Source organism: Lynx canadensis, chromosome B2 (assembly GCF_007474595.2).
Source record: "Lynx canadensis isolate LIC74 chromosome B2, mLynCan4.pri.v2, whole genome shotgun sequence".
NCBI lineage: Eukaryota > Metazoa > Chordata > Mammalia > Carnivora > Felidae > Lynx > Lynx canadensis.
In genome coordinates, this window is record NC_044307.1 from 28,477,800 (window position 1) to 28,498,001 (window position 20,202).

General features: G+C 42.2%; 1 protein-coding gene across 3 annotated transcripts; it reads right to left on the bottom strand.

Annotated features, from left to right (window-relative positions):
• Nucleotides 1-327: 327 nt before the first annotated feature.
• IRF4 (interferon regulatory factor 4) lies at nucleotides 328-19,128 on the bottom strand. 3 transcript variants are annotated; one of them, XM_030314973.1, is made up of 9 exons: nucleotides 19,053-19,128; nucleotides 17,440-17,716; nucleotides 15,964-16,150; nucleotides 15,022-15,110; nucleotides 14,166-14,307; nucleotides 11,793-11,900; nucleotides 9,146-9,499; nucleotides 6,258-6,370; nucleotides 328-4,078 (listed from the first exon to the last, which is right to left on the bottom strand). In XM_030314973.1, the coding sequence occupies exons 2-9, from the start codon at nucleotides 17,653-17,655 to the stop codon at nucleotides 3,935-3,937; spliced, it is 1,353 nt and encodes a 450-aa protein (XP_030170833.1). In that variant the 5' UTR covers nucleotides 17,656-17,716; nucleotides 19,053-19,128; the 3' UTR covers nucleotides 328-3,934. The 3 variants fall into 3 exon arrangements, with proteins under 3 accessions (XP_030170833.1, XP_030170832.1, XP_030170834.1); XM_030314972.1 differs by having other exon boundaries at nucleotides 14,166-14,310; XM_030314974.1 differs by lacking the exon at nucleotides 11,793-11,900 and having other exon boundaries at nucleotides 14,166-14,310.
• Nucleotides 19,129-20,202: the final 1,074 nt, after the last annotated feature.

Genomic DNA, 20,202 nt, shown 5'->3' on the forward strand with positions numbered 1-20,202 from the left:
CAAAGAAGCAATGAATATAAAAGGAAACATTAACAATTTACTTGGGTCTACTAGACCTTTTAAAATACACAAGGGAGAAGAGGGAAAGGATTGTTCAATACTCTCCTTAGATGTGTTTCCATGGGCTGGAGAAACTGCCGTATGCTGGGACAAGTTTTGCTGTTTTTTTTAAAACAAGCAGAGCACTTTGCGATCTGATTTTATGGACCCATACAACAACCAGGAAGGAAGCAGGCTGCTGCGGCAGCCTCTCTGAAAGAACACAACAGAAGGAGGAAGTATTTTAAAAGCTATCAAGATGAGTGTTTAATAACACACACACACAGCTCACAACAGATTACTTTTTTAAAAAGTTTTTATAATAAAATTCATGCATGATTATATACAACAATTGTCCATGAGATGATCTACCTAGTTCTCCAGACACCCTTGCCTGGGAGGCCTAGCAGCAAGATGGAACCAACATAGCTTTGGATTGAAGTCAAGGGGCTGCTTGGTCCTATCCACTTATACAGATGGGGTGCAGCAAAATGAACCCCACTACCCATTAGGTTTCTTCCATCTCAAAGAGTCTAAAACAAAATATGAGTTTATATTGGAGGAAGATTGGCCTGCTGACCTTTCTTTTATCTTTCACATCTCCTCTTTCTTCTCCTTCACTTCAACTACAGTTCACATACAGGCTTTCCTGAAAGCAGTGAAAATAAATACCAAGAAAATTGACCTTCACTGCAATCATGTGACAAGCTATTTGCCACCAGTTAACAAGAGGTGGATGAGAACACTGACATGGAACAATCTCAAAAATGGGGCTATGGAAAAAGTAAATTGCAGAACAATACATATGGCACAATGGCCCTATTGCAATATTTAAATAGATGCCAGTCAATTATAAACTAAGGAGATACATAGAAAAATATGGACCTTAAGGAAGCTCACCACTTCCAGAAAAACATTCACCTGGAGAAAGGGGAGAAATGTGATCAAAGAGAAATAACAGGGGGGTTGAACTAAAAGAATTTTTGCTAAAAATAACTGATGGGAAGAAATATTGATGTTCACGGGTACAGCCAACACAGGAGCAAGGATTCTCTTGGGATGCATGTCCACCTGTTGCTCAGCCTCTTAAGCAAAAACCCATGCCAGACCCTGCACCAGAGTTGTCCAACTCTGGGGTTTACATACAGTGACATGCAAAGAAAACCTTGTTTAGACCCTAGCCCAGTGTGTGCCTTTTTCTAAACATGAACCTGGGCATATCGGTGCTTTGGTGATAACCATGTTGTTCTGCTGCTCATTCCATGCAGCATAAATTTTATCTCCCAGTAGAACAGTGTCTTCTTTGCTCAAAGGCAATAGTCTTGCTGGGTTTCTCTATAGGGCGACTAACTGTCCTGTTTTGCCCAGGACTGAGGGAGTTCCAAGGTTTGGGTTTTAAATGGGATGGTCACCCTGGTTCTCTATAGTGTTCCAGAAGACATCAACTACTGCCCAGTTCTACTAAATCCAAAGAACAGGAAATAAGCCCTTAGAACATGCACCTATGAGACTTACACATTTTTAAACCTTGCCATCCGAAGCTTTTTAGCATAATAAATGCCTAAACTCTTCTATAGTATCTTCTACTGAAAACAAACTAAATTTCACTTTGCTAATCCCACTTCATCAAGTCAAGGAATGAGTCAAGGAATGAATAGTTATTCATTTTCAAAGTTCTGAGACAGCTGTCGGGATTCTTCACCCTGATTATTTCATAATTCATTCACTAATGCCCACTCTGGATACTTCCAAATTAAAAAAAAAAAGCCAATGTAGATGAGAGTAAAAATAAGAAAAGGTAAAGTGGCCCAAGCCAAGAGCATTTTCCAGAAAATTTAACTCCAGTGTTAAAGCAGCTTAATATTAAAAAAAAGAAAGAATGAAAAAAAAAAAGACAGTAAAGAATACACAACAGCATTTGAAATCAAGCATCTGCTTGGAGAATTCAGAAGACAAAACAGCCCTGGGACTGACACCATAGAGCTTCTCTGATGTGCTGGGATGGGGTTAAATATTCTCCAGGGAAGAGGGCCACACACGTGGGGCCTGTGTCACAGCCATTCCTAATTTTGTTTCCAATTCGTCCTTAGGATAATATACCCTAAAACATTTTGCATCTATAAGATGTATAAATTACTGCAATTCATGAAGTATAATCTGCTGTCCACGTGTATTCATTCTTAGTGGCTGATGAAATTCCATAAACTATGCTACTGACTGCACGGTGGTGGAGTTCTATGACGACAATGCCTCTAAAAAGAGTGAGGTAAATCTGTATTGTTAGGTTAAAAGAGCACTGCATAAAAGTGGTTGCAAGATGATCCTATGAGGTTTTTTTGAGCTGATGCATATGTATAGAGAAATGAAGTGTACTGGAAGAATAAGTCAAACTCTTCTTGAGGATATTTCTAGGGAGAAGGATTTGGGCTGCAGTAAAGAAGGATGATGTGCTTCATTTTTGCCTGTCTATACTGTTTACATTTTCCATAGTTAATATGTATTATGTTATTATTAAAAACTCCTTTTAAAAAGTTAAAAATATAACATTCCAATGCTTCATTGCTTACTAAACTGGATAAAGGCTATATATAATCTATCTAATGAAAGGGATACAGTTTGTTGAGTGATTTAAAAAATATAGATTAGAATAAGAGTGGTATATGTTTGAGAACTATCAAGTCTTTTGCTGGGCCTGAAAGTAATAGCAATTTTTTTGTAGTATGATAAAAATATCAGTTGCCAGCATCACAGTCTAAACATCTGTACTTTTCCAAAACAATCAACAAGGAAGTGATCAGGTTTACTTAAGCAAGTAAAGGCCCTGTTAAACCATATTGGCATGAGGAAGCATATAATATACAAAATAAGCAAAAACAGCCCACTGAGTCTGCAGTTATGCAATCAGTGAAATCCTGTCATCATCTTTCCTAACAGAGTTCACCAAATTGAAAAGCATCGGCTCCTCCTCTTTAGTGTTGTCATGGATAACTAACTGATAGCCAAACAAAACAAACAGGATAAGAGGGGAAATGTCACCGAGTTTCAAAAATATATCTTTAGTATTTGGATTGTTGATATTTTTTTCTTCTTTAAAGAAAAAAAGTTTTACCAATAATTTCTATAGAATGACAGACAAAAAGACAAACAAAAAATATCTTAACCAGTCATTATGAGATTGTAGAACAGACAAAAATATACTAATCAAGTGTAGCACTAATGCTTTTTGGTTCCACAAAATACCAACTGGCTTCCAGGGGCATTCAGGAAGATAGAGAAAATGGAGGGACAGTGTGAGGCAGGGCAGGGAAGCCTGTCATAGGGTGAGACCCAGGCCAGGGCGGGGGTGATGAGCCACCCCAAAGCTGGAGGCCCCGTGGTCCAACCTCGGTCAAAGATTCTGTTCCTTTCTATTAGCAAGCATTTTCTACAAGAACAACATCACCTATGTGCATTAATACATTTCTTTTGTAGGCAGAGTCACCTCAAATTTAGATATTACTTCCCTGAGAAATAGTACAGCACTTAAGTACTTTTATCCTTCTAATTAGTGGTAAATACTGAAGACAAGTTTTCTCAGTTTTAAAGCAAGAAATAATCCACATCAAATTAAAGATATCATTTAAGTAAATGTAAACACCTTCTTTGGTCAATTTTCACAGTAATTATCAAAGATGGCAGTCTACAGAAGACCCTGAAGACCATCCTTCTTTTTGGAATAAGCTCATCTGTCATTTACATGGAGCTGGTTTTTTACACTCATTCTCGCTGAGATTCTCCTGAAGTGTTGAACTGAAGGCCCAGTTTCCAAGTTTCTCAAAAGAAAAAGAGGGAGTTCAATCAGCTGTTCCTGTCAAAGTCAGATGTTTAAATGAAACAAAATCACTTGTCTTGGTTTTCATTCTTGAATGGAGGAGTGGCGAATAGATCTATGATAATCCTCTGGACTGCTAACATGTTCAGGTAAATCATAGCCCCTCAGGAAATGTCCACTGTTCTGCTGAGCAAAATAATATAGTTGTCTGGCTAGTAGAGGTTCGACCTTTAAAAAGAAATTTTAAAAGATATTTTTGAAATATTCTTTTTAACATCCTATAATTGGCTTATAATTAAATAACTCAATATCTGAAGGTATGGTAAAGTTAAATCCAAAGGTAAGTGCTACACACATCAAAACATTCTGAAGAAGTAACTTTTTGTTAGTCTTTACACATACTAACCTTTAAAAAGATTCTAACTCATTCTGGGTTTTAACTGAAGCTAAAGTCAGAGATGATACTTTTTTTTTTTTTTTTTTTTTTTTTTTTTTAAATGTTTTTTTTTTTCAACGTTTATTTATTTTTGGGACAGAGAGAGACAGAGCATGGACGGGCGAGGGGCAGCGAGAGAGGGAGACACAGAATCGGAAACAGGCTCCAGGCTCCGAGCCATCAGCCCAGAGCCCGACGCGGGGCTCGAACTCACGGACCGCGAGATCGTGACCTGGCTGAAGTCGGACGCTTAACCGACTGCGCCACCCAGGCGCCCCCAGAGATGATACTTTTAAATCAATAGCCACTTAAAATTTATGTTTAAGCCTAAGCAAATCAAGTAAAATGGCCAAATTAAAAGGAAGTTTGAGATGATTAATGAAGTTTGAGATAATTCAGGATAATTTAGGCCAATGAGTTTTTCACAACCACAGTTTGACAGGGATGAAGGTGTAAATCCTGAACAATTTACAATTCCTGGATGACTTACATAATCTGTATATTTCTAAACCTAAAATAAAGGAAAACAAAAGGAGCAAAATCAAACAACAGCATTGCTATTATGGGGAAAGAGAGGTTAATTAACCCCAAATTCATCTTGTTTGGCTATTTGTGTGGTTCACATTCACTAAAAAAAAAAAAAATTCAGCTTTCAGCATTTCCTTAATTTACAGCATCTAAGAAAACTGAATAGTTTGTCAATCAACTAAGCCATTAAATTGAGCCTTTCTGTCATTTGAGATATAGAAACTTAAGCATATTTCATATGAAATACCTAAAATAAAGTAAATCCATAGTAAAAAGGAGTATGAACTCCTAGGTATACACATACCCATTTTTCTTTTCCATACCAGACAACTCCCAGAGACCCACTATTGCCTCAGAGGAGAGCTAGTGCATCCAAAAACCCCTTAAAATCAGACAGATGCAGGAGTTTTCCACCAACTTTTGAAATGTTATTTATCAATCCCAAGTATATTTAGTCAGGTATTAATAAGATATCAATTATTGTATCAATTACCGGAGAGAATTCATGACAAAGCTCTAAAATATATAAAGACCATATTTTTGTTGGTTGGTTGGTTGGTTTTTGATTTTATAATCAAGAGGCGGGACTGTGTGTTTAAAATTAGTGTGCTATTTCAGTTTTCAACAAGAAACACTATCAGAACTAAAATATGACTTGAATGTTTTTATTATTTGTTATAATTTTTTTTTATTGCCTGGACCCATTAATAACTCTCAAAGCTAGGTAGCAATATAAAGTTTTCAGATTCAAAAATGTTAGGTATTCAAAACTCTGTTTCCTGTGGCAAATTTATTCTAAATATGACCTATATAAACCTTTTTTCTTTTCTTTTTTATGAAAAAGATGTTTACTTGGTGCAGTTCAACCTGTTTTCAACTCTGCTAGAGAATATTGCAGTGGTCTGGTCTACTTAAACTCCTTGAAAGAGCCTCCTCCAAATAATACATGGCCCTTGGTTTCCACTAGTTAAATAATTTCTAAAAATCCAGATATAAAATAGGATTTGGAAAACTTTTGGAGAAACTGCAAAATACATAAGTCAGTAAATAGTTTACCATTTGGGAAAACTTCATCAAGTGAAGATCAGCTAGACAGCATTTTAAAAGCAATATTAAACATGGAGAATTTTAAAGGGCAACTATAACCACCAGTCCTTTTAGATCCTTATAAAATGAAAATAGGACAATGTCTTGATCAATACACAAGATGGAACAAATAAAGCCCATGTTTGCAGGTTTGTGATTAGTAGACCTCTAGGGCTGGGAAAAACAAATGGGTCTCTGGGCTGTGCTCCCTGCACCATTCATTGGGCCCTGCTTCCTCCCTCATAATTTTCCCAAGTCACTTAACATTTACTTTTCCTTTGAGACTTTCCTAACTGGGACCCTGCCCTTAATGAAAAACAGGGAAATTCAATCATTTGAATGTGGCTAAATACTCACGTGAGCAGTGATGAGCTTCCTTTGCCTCTGAGGATCTGGAAACTCTTCCCCAAAGCACAGAGTTACCTGGAATCTTGGCAGGGGACGGCCATGGTGAGCAAATGCTTGTAGCTCTGGAGAAGCCCCACAATAAAAAAAAAAAAATTAACCTGATCAGAAACCATCACTGAACAGGATAGGTTAAAGGAGGAAGCAAAAGTTTACCATTGATCTGGAAAACTAAAATAAGAGTGAGTATTCTTTATTTCTCTAAGTGGGGTTCTTAACTTTTAAACCCCAGATACAGAATTTCATCTATATGTTCATATGTGTGCTTTTCCTGAGAGGGCTCCAGCTTTCACTTGATTCTGCCCTGCAGATTAAGAACCTTGCTTTGCAGCATTGACCCAAGAGAGGGACCTTTCTGTGACTGACGCATCACTGAAAATCTTCACATTATCTTGGAGACCAAGCACCAGTTATGGGCGTCTGTGTCCTACTTGGCACTAAGCCTAAACCGTGGGACTTTGAGCTCACTTCTTGCCTATCTTCTGGGACAGACATTGATTTGAAATGAGAAAGGTAGTGATGAAGCACTAGGGGTCCCCACTTTGTGGATATGTATATCCTGAAGGCACCATCCCTACCCTAAGGATTCAAAACAGAGACTGAGCACTGTGGAAACAACACGTGTACAATCCCTGACATTGACCCATGTCCCTTTGCCCACATTCAAGATGATTCTTATGCCTCTTGTGGCTCCTATTCTTTCCTTTCCGCTACAGTTAAATGTCACCTCCACAAAAGAAAACACACTTACACGGTTGCTGCAACAACTTCTGCAGAACAGTGTGCGCATGCATCTTGATCAGATATGCACCCTCGGGCTTTGCCTTTTGGGGCTGTCCCTAGTAGTTTGCAAATCCTGAATGGGTAGATATCAAAGATCTCCACTGTTCTCTTCAACTGAAGAAAAGTTTCTAACTAACTCACTGGACTGTTTGACTTCCTGCTTTTTTTTTCTTCCAGAATTCAAATCAAACCTAACTGACTTAGTCAGAATGTGTAAAAGGCATTCACACTACTGAGGTCTGAGACTACACCTACACAAGCTAATCAGAGTGGCGAGTTGGCACAATTCTCCGAAAAAGTTGTGCCTCAAGTGCTTGATAACATGAGAACATTCTGTGGGAATCCTTGATTATGCAGAAGCTGGTCTACATAGCTGCAATTTTTAAGTTCACAGGTTCTTCCTTGAACTTCAGTGAATACTTCAAGATAGGAGGTTGCAGTGAGCAAAAAGCACAGCCCTTAGCTGCAGATGAAGAAAAAACAATTCTTGCTCGCAGATAAGTATTAAATTCTAAGCAAGTGAATTCACAGCTTGAGGATGTTCATAGCTGGTCGAATATGCCTTCCTTCTTCTTGCCTATAGAATGGGAGGATTCTACCTTCCTAAAACATACAAGATGAGAGAAACTCACAGAAGCAAGTGTCATTCCCCTGGGACAACTTAACTAAAGCCCTAGCCCTGTGGCATCTTCTGAATTCAAAGAGACCAAGATTCACAGTCTTGGTGAGGAGATCTATGAGGAGATCCAACCCCATAAGGGCTCTTTCAGACTTCACTGCAGATATAAGAAGTACAGACAAGATGACCCTTTGTGGTTCTTGACTCTTCCTTGGGTGCCCACCATGATTACCACAGGGGACCCCAGGATGGACAAAACAGTCACAGTGCAGGCTTGGAGCCAGTTCTGCAGCTCATAGAGAGGAAGAGGTGTTCAGGCCCACATGCTTTTCTCACCTTGGTGCTACCTCGGGGAACCAGAAACTCAGTTCTCCCTCTTCCTCTTGTCACACATCTTAGTCAAGGGTTAGTCATATAGAGACATATTTTTCTTGGGGCACTAAAGAGAATTTGATGAGCCTACACAAATTTGGGCAACTTAGACCCAAAAGGCTAAGCAAATGTCAACGGTGTCAAAGCACATAGATGCTTTATATTTTTATTTTAAATGAATTGAATCAAGAAGCACATTCAGGGAAAGTAAAGTCACATGAAAATCCAAAGACATAGGGTATTTCTGAAGGGGTACTTATAAAAGAATAACTTAAGGATAAGATACAGAAAAAGGTGGAAGGGAGCTAATGGAACACCTTTCTCCCTCCAAAGGAGGCATCATCCATATAGATAGCTGAATGAACACTCTGGATGAAACTTCAACAATAATTTCACAAAAGTGGTTTCACAAAAGCCAGCCTATGGCTAATTTAGCTGTTATGAAATCAAACCTAGAAAAACAAAACTTACTGGTTTTAGAAAATATGTTTTGAAACATGCATATCATAGAGATAACTCAAATCCTTCTCATAATTTCCCTTTTGCAAAATCAGTTCCACATACTCTATCCTTGGTCCCACCTGCTGGAGGGCATCTGCATAGGGGTAACACATCTCAGAACCAAGAACATTAACAATACACTTCTAACCTTTATGACTTTCCTAGGAATCTTAAAAAAGCTGACACATCAGCAGACATGCTTGCTGAGATCATACTACCAATAAAGTGTGAACTTTATTAGTCAGTGACAATTGGTTGAAGACCAGAATTTTAAGATATCAGCCTGAACCACAATGCCCTTGAGCAATCTCCCTCCTCCTCACACCCCTCTGCTGATGGAGAGGAGCAGGTGGTAGAGGCAGAGGTGAGAGATGAACAAACAGGAAATCTATTTTCAGATCATGCTGGCTGGGCTCAGGGGTTAATAGAAGGAAGACCTCTGTCTGGTGTGGGAGTGACCTTCTGTTTGAACCACTGTGGCAGGCACACTGTCACCCCCTCTATTCTGTCTCTTAGGCTCACAGGTGTGGGATGCTCTATTCTAACAGATAATTTGGTGTATTACCTGCTAAAAATTGCTGTGTGTCAAAGAGCTTGCAGGTCTGGTCCCTCTCCAACTTGTTGGGCCGGTCACTGCACAGTGCCAGGGGCCCATCCCAGTAGATTCTGCTCTGGCATAGTCTTTTGGCATAAAGCCCATCAGGGGCCATCCACAGGACCACACCCCTTTCCAGGTGACTCAGAAGTTTCTCAATGTTTTTCCTCTGGCCATTGTCCTCTGGGTAGGGGAAAAGGACCTGGTCCAGGTTAGTGGCGTCATAGGTATGCCCATGGGAGATCCGACACCCTTCAGGGCTAGATGTGGTTAGCTCTTTCACCAGGATCTCTCGGTAGTACAAACAGATGTGGAGTCGACAGTCTGTAAAAACAGAGATTTCAAAGTCAGTGCTAAGGGACCAAGGAACATTGGATACCCACCAGGATGCCAAACTACTCAACCAGAACATGTTTATTTGATACTCCATAAAAAGTAGAAAGTTCCATAATGAAGGAAGTGTAGGAAATGTTACATGCCCTCATCTCCCTCCTGGAGTCACGGATAGTGACCAATATTAAAGAAATCCTGAAAAAATCTATTTAATGTTACTGAACTCAGAATTTTCCAAATTTATGTGACCATAGATATTTTTGTGGAGAGGGAGCACCCCTTACATTAGTTTTCTGCACCATATGTTTGACTTGTATTAGAGAGCATCACTCTTACGAACTTTCTATGTCATTGTTTTCATGATGATGATAGTGGTCATGACAATTATGTCTAAAATACGAAGTCATGTGCCACTGAACAAAAATTCCTCTTTAAGCATGGTGGTAAGTTTTGATTTTGGAGGAAGTAAACCCTAAGTTAAATTTCTACTAGCAAAAAGAATATAATGATGTTTCAAAAAATAAACAAATATTTTACATCTGAAACTGTTCTAAAATATCAATATGATGTCACTTACATAAAAATACATATACACACACATATACATATATGTATGTTGAAGTTTCAGGAAGTATAATGGGAATGACTTTTTTTTCCATTTTTGCTTTCCTGATTGTCAAGTTAGTTTTTATGCTATATGTGTACGACTTGTATAATAAAATTAATTCATGTGGAAAGAAAAGAATCAATAAGAAAAATGTTCAAAGGCTAAAGTCCCACTAAGCTTTCAAAATCTCCCTTGAAAATAACTGCTTTCTAAAACATTAAACAAGATGAGTTCACTTACGAAATTTTTCTGATTTCAGAACCTTCTTCTGAAGGTTTCACAAACTGGAAGGACCAAGCTAGGTTTGCAAAGGGCCCCTTAACTGAAATGCAAAAGGGCTTTATGGAAAGGCAACAGTTACCCACCCATAACTGTATGGGATTTCAAATGAATGGGAATTGCAGTTGTCCAACAAATGTGCTCAAGGTTGATAATTAATCTGTATAACGCATACCAAAAAAAGAAAAAAAATCCACAAAACCCTCTTATTCCTCAATGGCAGGTTTTGAGACTTAAACAACCCACATCACTGTCTCAATTCTCCACTTCAATTTCTGCTGCTGTAAACACACTAGCTGAGAGTGAGCTCAGACAGCGTACCTTGATGACAGTGAGTGTTGGCCATTTGAGTTGACTTTCAGGGCAGGTTTCATTTCATTTAATGTCATCAGAAATCACAAGGTCCCAGTGATATAAATAGCTGTTTATTTCCTACTTTTCAGGCACCCACACAAGTCTTAGGTGCTGAAGAGAAGGGTTAGAAAGTTTCTAAAAACAGACACAACCCTTTCTTTACAGTAACATCTCCCCTCCATCATTTAGGAGCATCTAAGAAGAAAGGCAGTAAGCCTCATTCGGAACTTCAGAACTGAAAAGAAATAAATGGTTAACCTGGAAGTGAGAAAGGTGTCCACAACTCCCTGAACCCTTGAGAATTTATATTTTCTATATCTGATTTTTAAAAAGCCTCAGGGGCAGGTGAGAATTCTGAAGCTTAAGTTATTTATTTTTAATATAATTACAAGTCCCATTTTAAAACAATCCAAATGTTATCTAAAAATAAATATACACATACCACATATGTTTAGTAAGCTTTGAGGTGACTTCCTTAAAATAGGCAACATCTCTGAACTGCAGGGAAATGAAACTTTAAAAATCAGATCTAATCCAAATTTTTTGTAGGATATGTCAAATTTCTGAGGAAGATCTCAATGCCAAAGAGGATGACCTATTTGCAGCTAAACCTGGAAGGATGATCAGCTTTTCAAAATGAGAAGTCCTTGTGTATTTTTCTAAGAAATTATACTACATTGTGAGAATGTTGGCTGAAGAAGGGCCCTTAGTATGTAAAGCTGAGGTGTTTGCATATTTCTGGAAATTCAAATAGATGTCAAATGGAGACCTTAAAATGACTCAATTCAAGCCAGCATTTAGAATTGGCATCAGAATAGCAAGCTGGCTTCTTAGTGCGAAGTTTTCTAATGATGTTCCTGATTCACACAAGTTGGGAGTCAGATGTGTATACACCCACTTGAGGCCCCAGATGGAAGAAAGCCAGTGTCCATGGGCTGTACTCAGGGACACCACCCCCCAATCAAATCTACCCCAAAGTGAAGGTGGAGTCACAGCAGAAGCCAGCCTCCTGGGGGTGCCTCTAGAACAGAACGCTGCACTCACCTGAGAGCGCCAAGGCTTCAGCAGACCTTATGCTTGGCTCTATGGGGATTCCGGGGGCCTGGGACTCAGGCGGGGCACAAGCATAAAAGGTTCCTGTCACCTGGCAACCTGCATTTGTAAATAAGAATCAGATGATGTCTAAACAGAATCTGTCCGACGCATTGGAAGGTCTCCTCTCCCTGGGATATGGCCACTCAGCCCCTGAGGGGTGCACCAACCCTAGGAGGGATGGGCCAAGGGCCCTCTAGAACTGACCACTGGCATTCTGAAGGAACTAAGACAGGATGAGGTCCAATCAGAAAAAACAAGACTGAAAGGGGAAGGAGCCTTTCACAGCTTTGGAAGGAAACTTGGAACAATCCCTCTGTTATTTTTTTCTTTCTTTCTTTTTTTAAGTTAGTTAACACCTTCATCACCTCACATAATTGCCATTGTGTGTGTGTGTGTGTGTGTGTGTGTGTGCGTGTGTGTGTGTGTGTGCGTGTGTGTGTTGTATACTGGGAACATTCCAGATCTACTCTTTTAGGTGCTTTCAGTAGAATAGAGTATTGTTAACTATAGCCATGTTGTACTTTAGATCTCCAGGACTTATTTATCTTATAATTGGAAGTCTGTACCCTTTGACCAATATCCCTCCATAATTACCCTGATAAACAGGGTAACCTAGGCTCAGAAAGATTTATTCCTGTTCACATAGCAAGTTCACAGTAGAGTTGTGAGCTCAGGTGTACCTGAGCTTTGATGCCAAAGAGCCCAATTAAAAACTTACAAGTTTGTTTAGTTCACACTTATCTAGCTTTCTATTTCTGGGTTCAGGAGAAAATTGAACCATGTCTCTTGGCAGCCTGGTAGCTTTGGGTCACACTAAACATTAATAGAGAAATAATATGTAATAGAACCTAATTTTGTTGGCACTTCACTTAATGTCACCTATGCTTCAAAATATATCTACCTATTCCATATTTTTGTATAGTTTGAGGCATTGCCTTGTTAATAAAGTTCTTAGTTCAATAGAGCCTGATGCACTAGCCATAGGTCTGAATTTCAGAAACGAGTTAGCTAACTCCTCCACTGTGATATGGAAAACAACCTTTGCTGCAAATCACTCTTGAAAAGCTAATAAAATCAAATTCTGAGCTTTTTTGTAAACATGTCACTCAATGCAAATTTTAAATGATGGTAAACCTAAACATGATTAGAAAAACAGATTAAATTGTGAAGGACCAAATATTCCTAGAACATACAGAAGGACTTGAGTGTTTACCTGTCTCAGGATTTCTATTTAAATAACTAACTCAAAAGTCCTAAAAGCTTGTGTTTTGCTGTATTCAATATACTGTGTGAAGTTTTCTCTGCCCTTAGTGATTAGTACTTCCACTGAGAGATCTCATTTTGATGTCTGGGGAGCTCCTACGGGCATGGGATCACATCTAATCCAGAGTGAGCAAAGCTCTTTGGGCCCTAATACCAGCACTAATCACCTCCTAGAGACTATTTTATGTTTGTAGTATTTATTCATTACATTCTTACTATCACCTTTAACCCCAAGAACAACTATAATGGGTGCACTATTGTTTTTTTTTTTTTTAAGTAAACTCTACCCCCAGTGTGGGGCTTGAACTCATGACCCCAAGATCAAGAGTCTCCTGCTCTACCAATTGAGCCAGCCGAGTGCTCCATGGGCACACTATTGGTTAAGAGAAATATACCAGCTCAATAATCTCCTGGTGTCCCTATAGAGGGAGTGCTTGGGCACAGCTATAGTATGGAAGAAACAGACCAGTGAGATTATGTGGCCCTGTCAACATTAAGGGACAATCCAGGAGGGAAGACTAACAAAATCTATTACTTTTTACCAAGGACTATTTCAGGGAGGATGAAAAATGTTACCCTAACCAACAGATAATTTAAAAACTACAGCCCACCAGTTTGATATCTAACATCTTCTGTCTTAAATGAAAGACTGGCCTTTGGGGTTAGGAGATCTGAAATTAAACCCCAGCCCCTCACTTTCACTGGATAACTTTGGGCATTACTTATATTCTGTGTGTCTGTCTCAAAAATGTGGGGCAGTTTTTAACTGTCTGGGATGGATCTCTGTGATGTTTAAATAAGATCTCACGTAAGGCAGTTCCCAGCACAGATCCTGGTGCAAGCAGGCCTTGGATTCCTTCCCCTGAGGGCCTTACCATCCTGCAGGAAAGAGAAAACCCTCTCTCCACTGCACGTGAGGTCTTTCCTAGCAGCTCTGAGAAGGGGAAAGAACTGGGGTACTGCTCAGAAGGACAGATCAGGAGAGAACAGGGCTCTTTGGCCCAGATTGTTCTGCTGGGTCAGCCACAGGCATAGGAACCAGTCCAGCACACTCCTTACCATTTTCACAAGCTGGGCCTTGCCAGTGGTGGCTGCGGGGTCCAAACGTTACAGGACATTGATATGGGATTTCTGGGTGAGGCTGATCAGGGACGTACTCCCTCCAGCTTCGGTCATGGGGTGGCATCATGTAGTTATGAACCTGCTAAAGGAACATGAGGGAGAAGCTGAGATGAAAAGCAACCAGCTCGGCAAAGATCAGTTGGTTGGTTCTGGGAAAGAGCGGCAGATTCTTTTATATTCAAACTCCTCACAGAATCTCTTATTTGGCTGACAGCCAAATAATTTTATCATCTCAAAAGACTTTGGAGTGAATAGCTCATCACACTAGGTGGAAAGTAGCCATAAAGAATTAAAAAGCACAATGAAGACAGTGTTATAAAGTAATAACTTATGTAAAGCTTCATCATATGGTTAAACCTGGCACCAAAAGTACTGCAGGGAAATTTCCCTTCTTTTACCCACCAGAGTGAATAAAACAGAGCTGCAATTCACATCAGAAAAGTCTGAAGAGATCAGCTGCCCTGTGGTTTCACATGATAAAGCATTGCTTCCAAAAGTTTCATCTTCCACAACAGATCTGTTTCCCAGATTTCAGAATCAGTAGAAGTCTCTACCAACAGGCAGATACACCCACCTCTCCTCTCCTTCAGACCAACACTAATAGTAACACCAGGTGGAAAGTGAGATATTCATCCAGTGATTGGGAATTTGGTTTGGCTAATTGACTAATAGCAAAAACAAAGTGCTGCTGTTTTTGTTTGTGTATTTTTCCTGCTATGTGGGATTAGCTTGCTCACATGGCCTCACCCAGACCCAGCCTCCCCTTCTAGAATCCCTGCATTCTCCACCATACCTGAGCTGGGAGTGAGGTATAAGGAGCTGTCATGGTGTAGGGGTGGCTCACGGTCATCTGTGGGTCCTCCAGGGTGAGCTGCTTTGCTCCTATGTATTTGAGCAAAAGACAAATGGCAAAGTGTGAAAAAAGGAACTATCATAACTAAAAGTGAAATCTTAGAAAAATACCCAAGAGTTTAATTCCTAGAATGCATAACAGTGTTGACAAATAAGGCATTTTTTTCCAGCAATTACCACGGGCAATTACTTGTTCTGTCCATTAAACTGGTTTCTACAAGGTCTGACTTATGTAGGAAAGGTAGAGAAGGAGATGAAATGCTGTGTGTGAATGCACCTTGTCACATAAAGAGCTCCACCAGCAAGATGTTCCATAAGTGAAGTAATTTGTATGGCTAGTTTAAAATGCATATTTTTGGGTTCTACTCTGACACACTGGTCAGAAACTTGGGAAGAGAAGTTATGAATTTCAATAAGCATCCCAGCTGACCACAGTACACTCTAAAAGTTGACATTTTTTACTTAAAATAGTAACAATATACAGATATATGTATGCTTCCTTTCTACAAAATGGTTAACCATGAAACACTGATAAGTAAAGATAAAGCTTCAAACAAGTTTTCTGTTTTTTGTTTGAAAAATTTGGCCTATATCTTACATCGATAGAACTAACTGAAAAATATGCACACACAGATGAACACACATGCATAGATATACACCCACAGGTATAGAGTTGGAATCTGAGAAATATCCTAACCAATACCACAAGAATTTCAATTTATGGCCCTGAGGACTTGGCAAAGAGCCTGCCGGGGTTGAACATGAGGCAGGAGGCAGGCAGGCTATTTGAAATATAATAGACAAATCAATCCTCAGAATGAAATTAAGGCATTACAAGTGTGTGGTTGTCTATATTCTGTGACCCCAATCCAGGAAGTCCCACCTTTCTTTGCACCCTCAGGAACAATCCTGTATACTTTGTAGGGGTCTGAGATGTCCAGCTGGCTTCTCTCAACCAGTTCCTCAAAGTCATTGCTCTTGTTCAAAGCACATCGTAAGCGTGTCTTCCAGGTAGGAGGGTCTGGCTTATCTATGCCTTCTCGGAACTTTCCTTTAAATAGTGCCCAAGCCTTGTGGGAAAGAAGAGATTAAAAAGTTAAAATACAAGTCTTAAAAAAAAAAAAAAGAACCTGAGAATTGTATTTCTAAAGGAAAGAATGATGCTTAGGTGCCTTAGATTTACACTTTTGCTCAAAACATGGGACAAAAAGACACCAGGTGTACTCTAGGCATAATACTTTTCACCTTGGACTCTATCATTGCTGACTTCAAGACAAGTGGTTTGAACATTCTCTAGATATTTATAAAAGGTAGGTGAGATGTGGAGGATCCCTGGAAAGGGGCCCTTATCAGCCCATCCCCTCAGTATCTGAAGTGAGTTACACTGGAACTAGGGGCAGAGTTGTGAGATGAGCTGCTACCCATAGAGTATGTCTGAACGGTCAATCTGAGGTATTCTGAGAGCAAATTCCTGAGGAAGTCCCCCTTGCCTGCTCTGCCTGCAGGTGGTGGGGCTGGGCCCTAATGCACACTTCACTGGGTAAACTGCTCTAGGGGAAAACAATCATCACCACACACACACACAGAGAGAGAGAGAGAGAGAGAGAGAGAGAGAGAGAGAGAGAGAGAACTAGAGAAATATGTCTATGTCCATGTCTATGGAGAGAGGCTTGAAAAGAGGGAGTCAGAGACAGAGAGCAAGAAACACAAAGAAGGACCAAAGAGAGTTAAAAGATACAGTACCAGAGACATTGAACTAAAGAAAAAAAAATCCAGAAAGGTCTCCATAGAAAAACAGTGAAACAGAGAAAGACAGACAGACATACTGAGAGGGACACGAAAAGAGAGGTGGACTCAAGCACATCTAAGGGTGTTCACAGAAAAGAAACAAGACAAAGAGAGACACATGCTGACCAAAGAAGGCAAGGAGGTATCCAGAGGTACAGAAAGAGAAAATCACAGAAATGCAACCAAGAACACTCAAGTCAGAGTCCTTGGACTGCTGCTCTCCCCGGACTGAGCCTCCAGACATTTATTTCCCTGCTGCTGGAGCCATCTGACTCTCTGTCTACTGCTCATGCCACACGCTCAGGATTGGGACCTAGTCCCCCATTTCTAAAAACACTACAAAGGTTGAAATCTCTCTCCTCTCAAGCCTTCTGCCAATTGACTGCCACCTGATGCTCCCGGACCGCCCGCCCCGCGGGTCTCATTCCATCCCGTCCTTCCCACGAGGTTCCCTTTCCTCTGAGAACCGTCAGGCGCCTACAGGGTTCGCCATGGAGTCTGGGTTAGGGACCCACCAGGCTCCTGGGGCCTTCCCTCCACCCCCACCTGGGGCTTCCCTCGTGCTAGTAACCTTGAAGAGGGCGGCGTCCTCCTCGCGGTTGTAGTCTTGCTTGCCCGCGTGCTTCCAGGGGATGCGGAAGATGCTTTTCTCCTCGTTCTCCCACACCAGCCCTGGGTACTTGCCGCTGTCGATCTGGTCAATCAGCCACTGGCGGAGTTTCCCGTTGCCGCAGCTCACCGAGCTCATGCCGAACTCTCCGCCTCGGCCGCTGCCCTCCAGGTTCATGCCCAGCGCGCCTAATGTCGCCCTCACGCGCCTAGGATCCGCCTCCTGCTCTAGCTCTGCGCTACAGAGAAGAGGGCCGGCCTTTAGCCACCGTGGAACAGCGCTCTGAGCACCCTTCTCAAACCCCTCTGGCATTGACCACGAGGCACTGGAGTCTCTAAGGCAGCTAAGCGCGCTCTATAAAAGTCGGTGTTGCCAAAGGCCCCTGAGAGAAGGCACCCTGTCTCATCCCTTGGCGCGTCCGGTATTGCCGCCCCTCCAGCGTGCCCCCGGCGTAGTCCATCCTCCTTCCCCACCTTCTGGACTCTCCATTCTTGTTACACATCCCACAAGCCAAACGCTGCCCAGGCAACACAACTCTAGCCTTTGTGCACATTGCAAAATCCAGCCGCCACCAATCTTTGGCACCGTTTGCTTGCTCACTCTTAGTTCCTGCTCTTCTTTACCCATTCCCAAACCGTTGCCAGTCCATTCCTCCCTTCGTTTTCAGTTACCACTCTCTACCACTCTCCCATTCACATTCCCTTGGTGGCCCCCGAGCGCCACGGATCTCGCACGTGGGAACGTCTGCAGTTTGGACGTTCTAGGTGCTCAGTACCAGTTAACTCTTGCCTGGGCCTTCTCCAGTACCTGCGCTCTGCCTCAAGAGTATCCCTGAGCCCTCTGCAGCTAGCAAGGATTAGTGGGCCCTGGGAGCAATACGCGGCTGAGACCCGGGTCATGACTAGGCGAGCGGCGCACCCAAGTAGATGAAGATTCTGGCGCGCAGAGCATCAGCAGGACCCCGGAGGCCAGCAAGCGAGAGCGGAGGCGGGGAGGGTGCCGGGAGGGTTCTCAGAGGGCATGGGGCTGTGGCAGCAGAGCGTAGGGCCCTAAGTGGCCCAAATTTGGAGCTCCTCCTCCACCACCACCAGCCGGGGAAAAATGCGCGGGAGGCCACAGTGAGTTTGGGCCCTTCAGGGCCACAGGATAAAGAGTCTGAGACTGAAGTCTTGGGAGTAAGGGGATGTCCCCTCTCAGGGAAAGCCTGTAGTCCTACGTGGGTCCTTTCGATGGTCCCGCCTCGGGCACTCCTGGGGCCCTGCCAGTCTCTTTATCCCATCCCATCCAGCGCGTGGCCTCTCCCGGGCTTGGGCGGAGCCGGCCCACAGAGTGGTGAGGGCAATGCTTGGGCATTGTACCGTCTGGCCCTCCACGGAGCTCCTACAGAGGCCCCGGGGCCCAGAGCAGAAGAGGTGAGAATCGGAGCTCCCACAAGGGGTATGCTCCCTCCCTCCTCCTAAGCTGGGTTTCCCTGCATTGCCCTCGATATGAACCCCGGGACCTCTAGTCTCGCGTTCCCGGTTCTCTGTAGTGCCAGCCTCACATCCGTGCTCCTGCCCGACCCCAAACCTTACCTCGCCCCAAACTCGTAGCTGAGGGCAGCAGTGGGTCCCAAGTTCAACTGTTGAAACTAAGTATCGGAGATGGGAAAGAGGAACTTTATAAAGCTTAAAAGCCCCGCTGGGGAGGAGCCTGGGGCGGAGCTGGGCGGGTACCAATGAGCCTGCCGGGTTGGGGCGAGGGGGGCGCTGTGAGTGAAGACTGGGGCCCCGCGGGAGAGTCCCAGGGCCAAGGATAGAAGGAGTGTGTGTTGGAGGGTCTGGTGCCGCCGCCGCCGCCAGGCTGGAGGCTTTCGCGCTGGCTGCGACCCTCGTCGCGCTGTGAGCGGAGAGCGCAACTCGAGTGGAGCGTTCGCAGCCTGGGGGACTCTCACTTGGGGCGGTTTCCCGCAAAGGGCAAGGCACTAAAATGGGGACCCCGCCTCAGCGCCAGGTCCTGCGGGAGGCCGATTAATGATAACTAATAACAGCTAAACGAGGGCGATGTGGTTAGGGAGGGAAGTTGCGGGGGACGTGTAGGAGCGGGAATCTGGTGTGACGGGGACTTCACCTGCAGAGTATGTAACCAAAAACGTAGGAATTGTCCACATTGTAGAACGGAGGGAGGGTGGGAGGCACCCTTGGCATCGTAGCTTTTGCTGACAGCCCTGCCCTCCTAGGTGTTTAGAGAACATCCTACTCATTAAAAAGAAAAAGAAGAAAAACATGGTTCAGATACTTTGAACAATAAACTGTGGCTCAAATACTATCTACATGTTTGAAATGCTTACAGACTTTTGTATCTATTAAATTGCCTTGAGGTGACTCAGACAGACAATGCATAGACCCCAAAGTCAGTTATGGCAACATGAATGAGTTGGGGGAGGAGTCTTGAAGTATCCAAACACTTAATTGCCTCTGGACTTCAGTTCACCTTAAAATGGCATAGTTTTAACCTCAATCTGGTAGAAAGCAAATTTCTAGTGGGTTATAAATGTCCAGAAAAGGAATAAAATGTCCAGAAAATGATAATACTTAATTTTCCAAGATATCCTTAATGTTAAAATTAAACTCCCTGCACCTGCCCACTAAGCTTTCATCAGAGCATCTTGGATGCTTCCAGCATGTTTATGTACTTAGCAATTTCAGGTAAACCGTCAGATCACTGGTTTCTATATGATTTTAG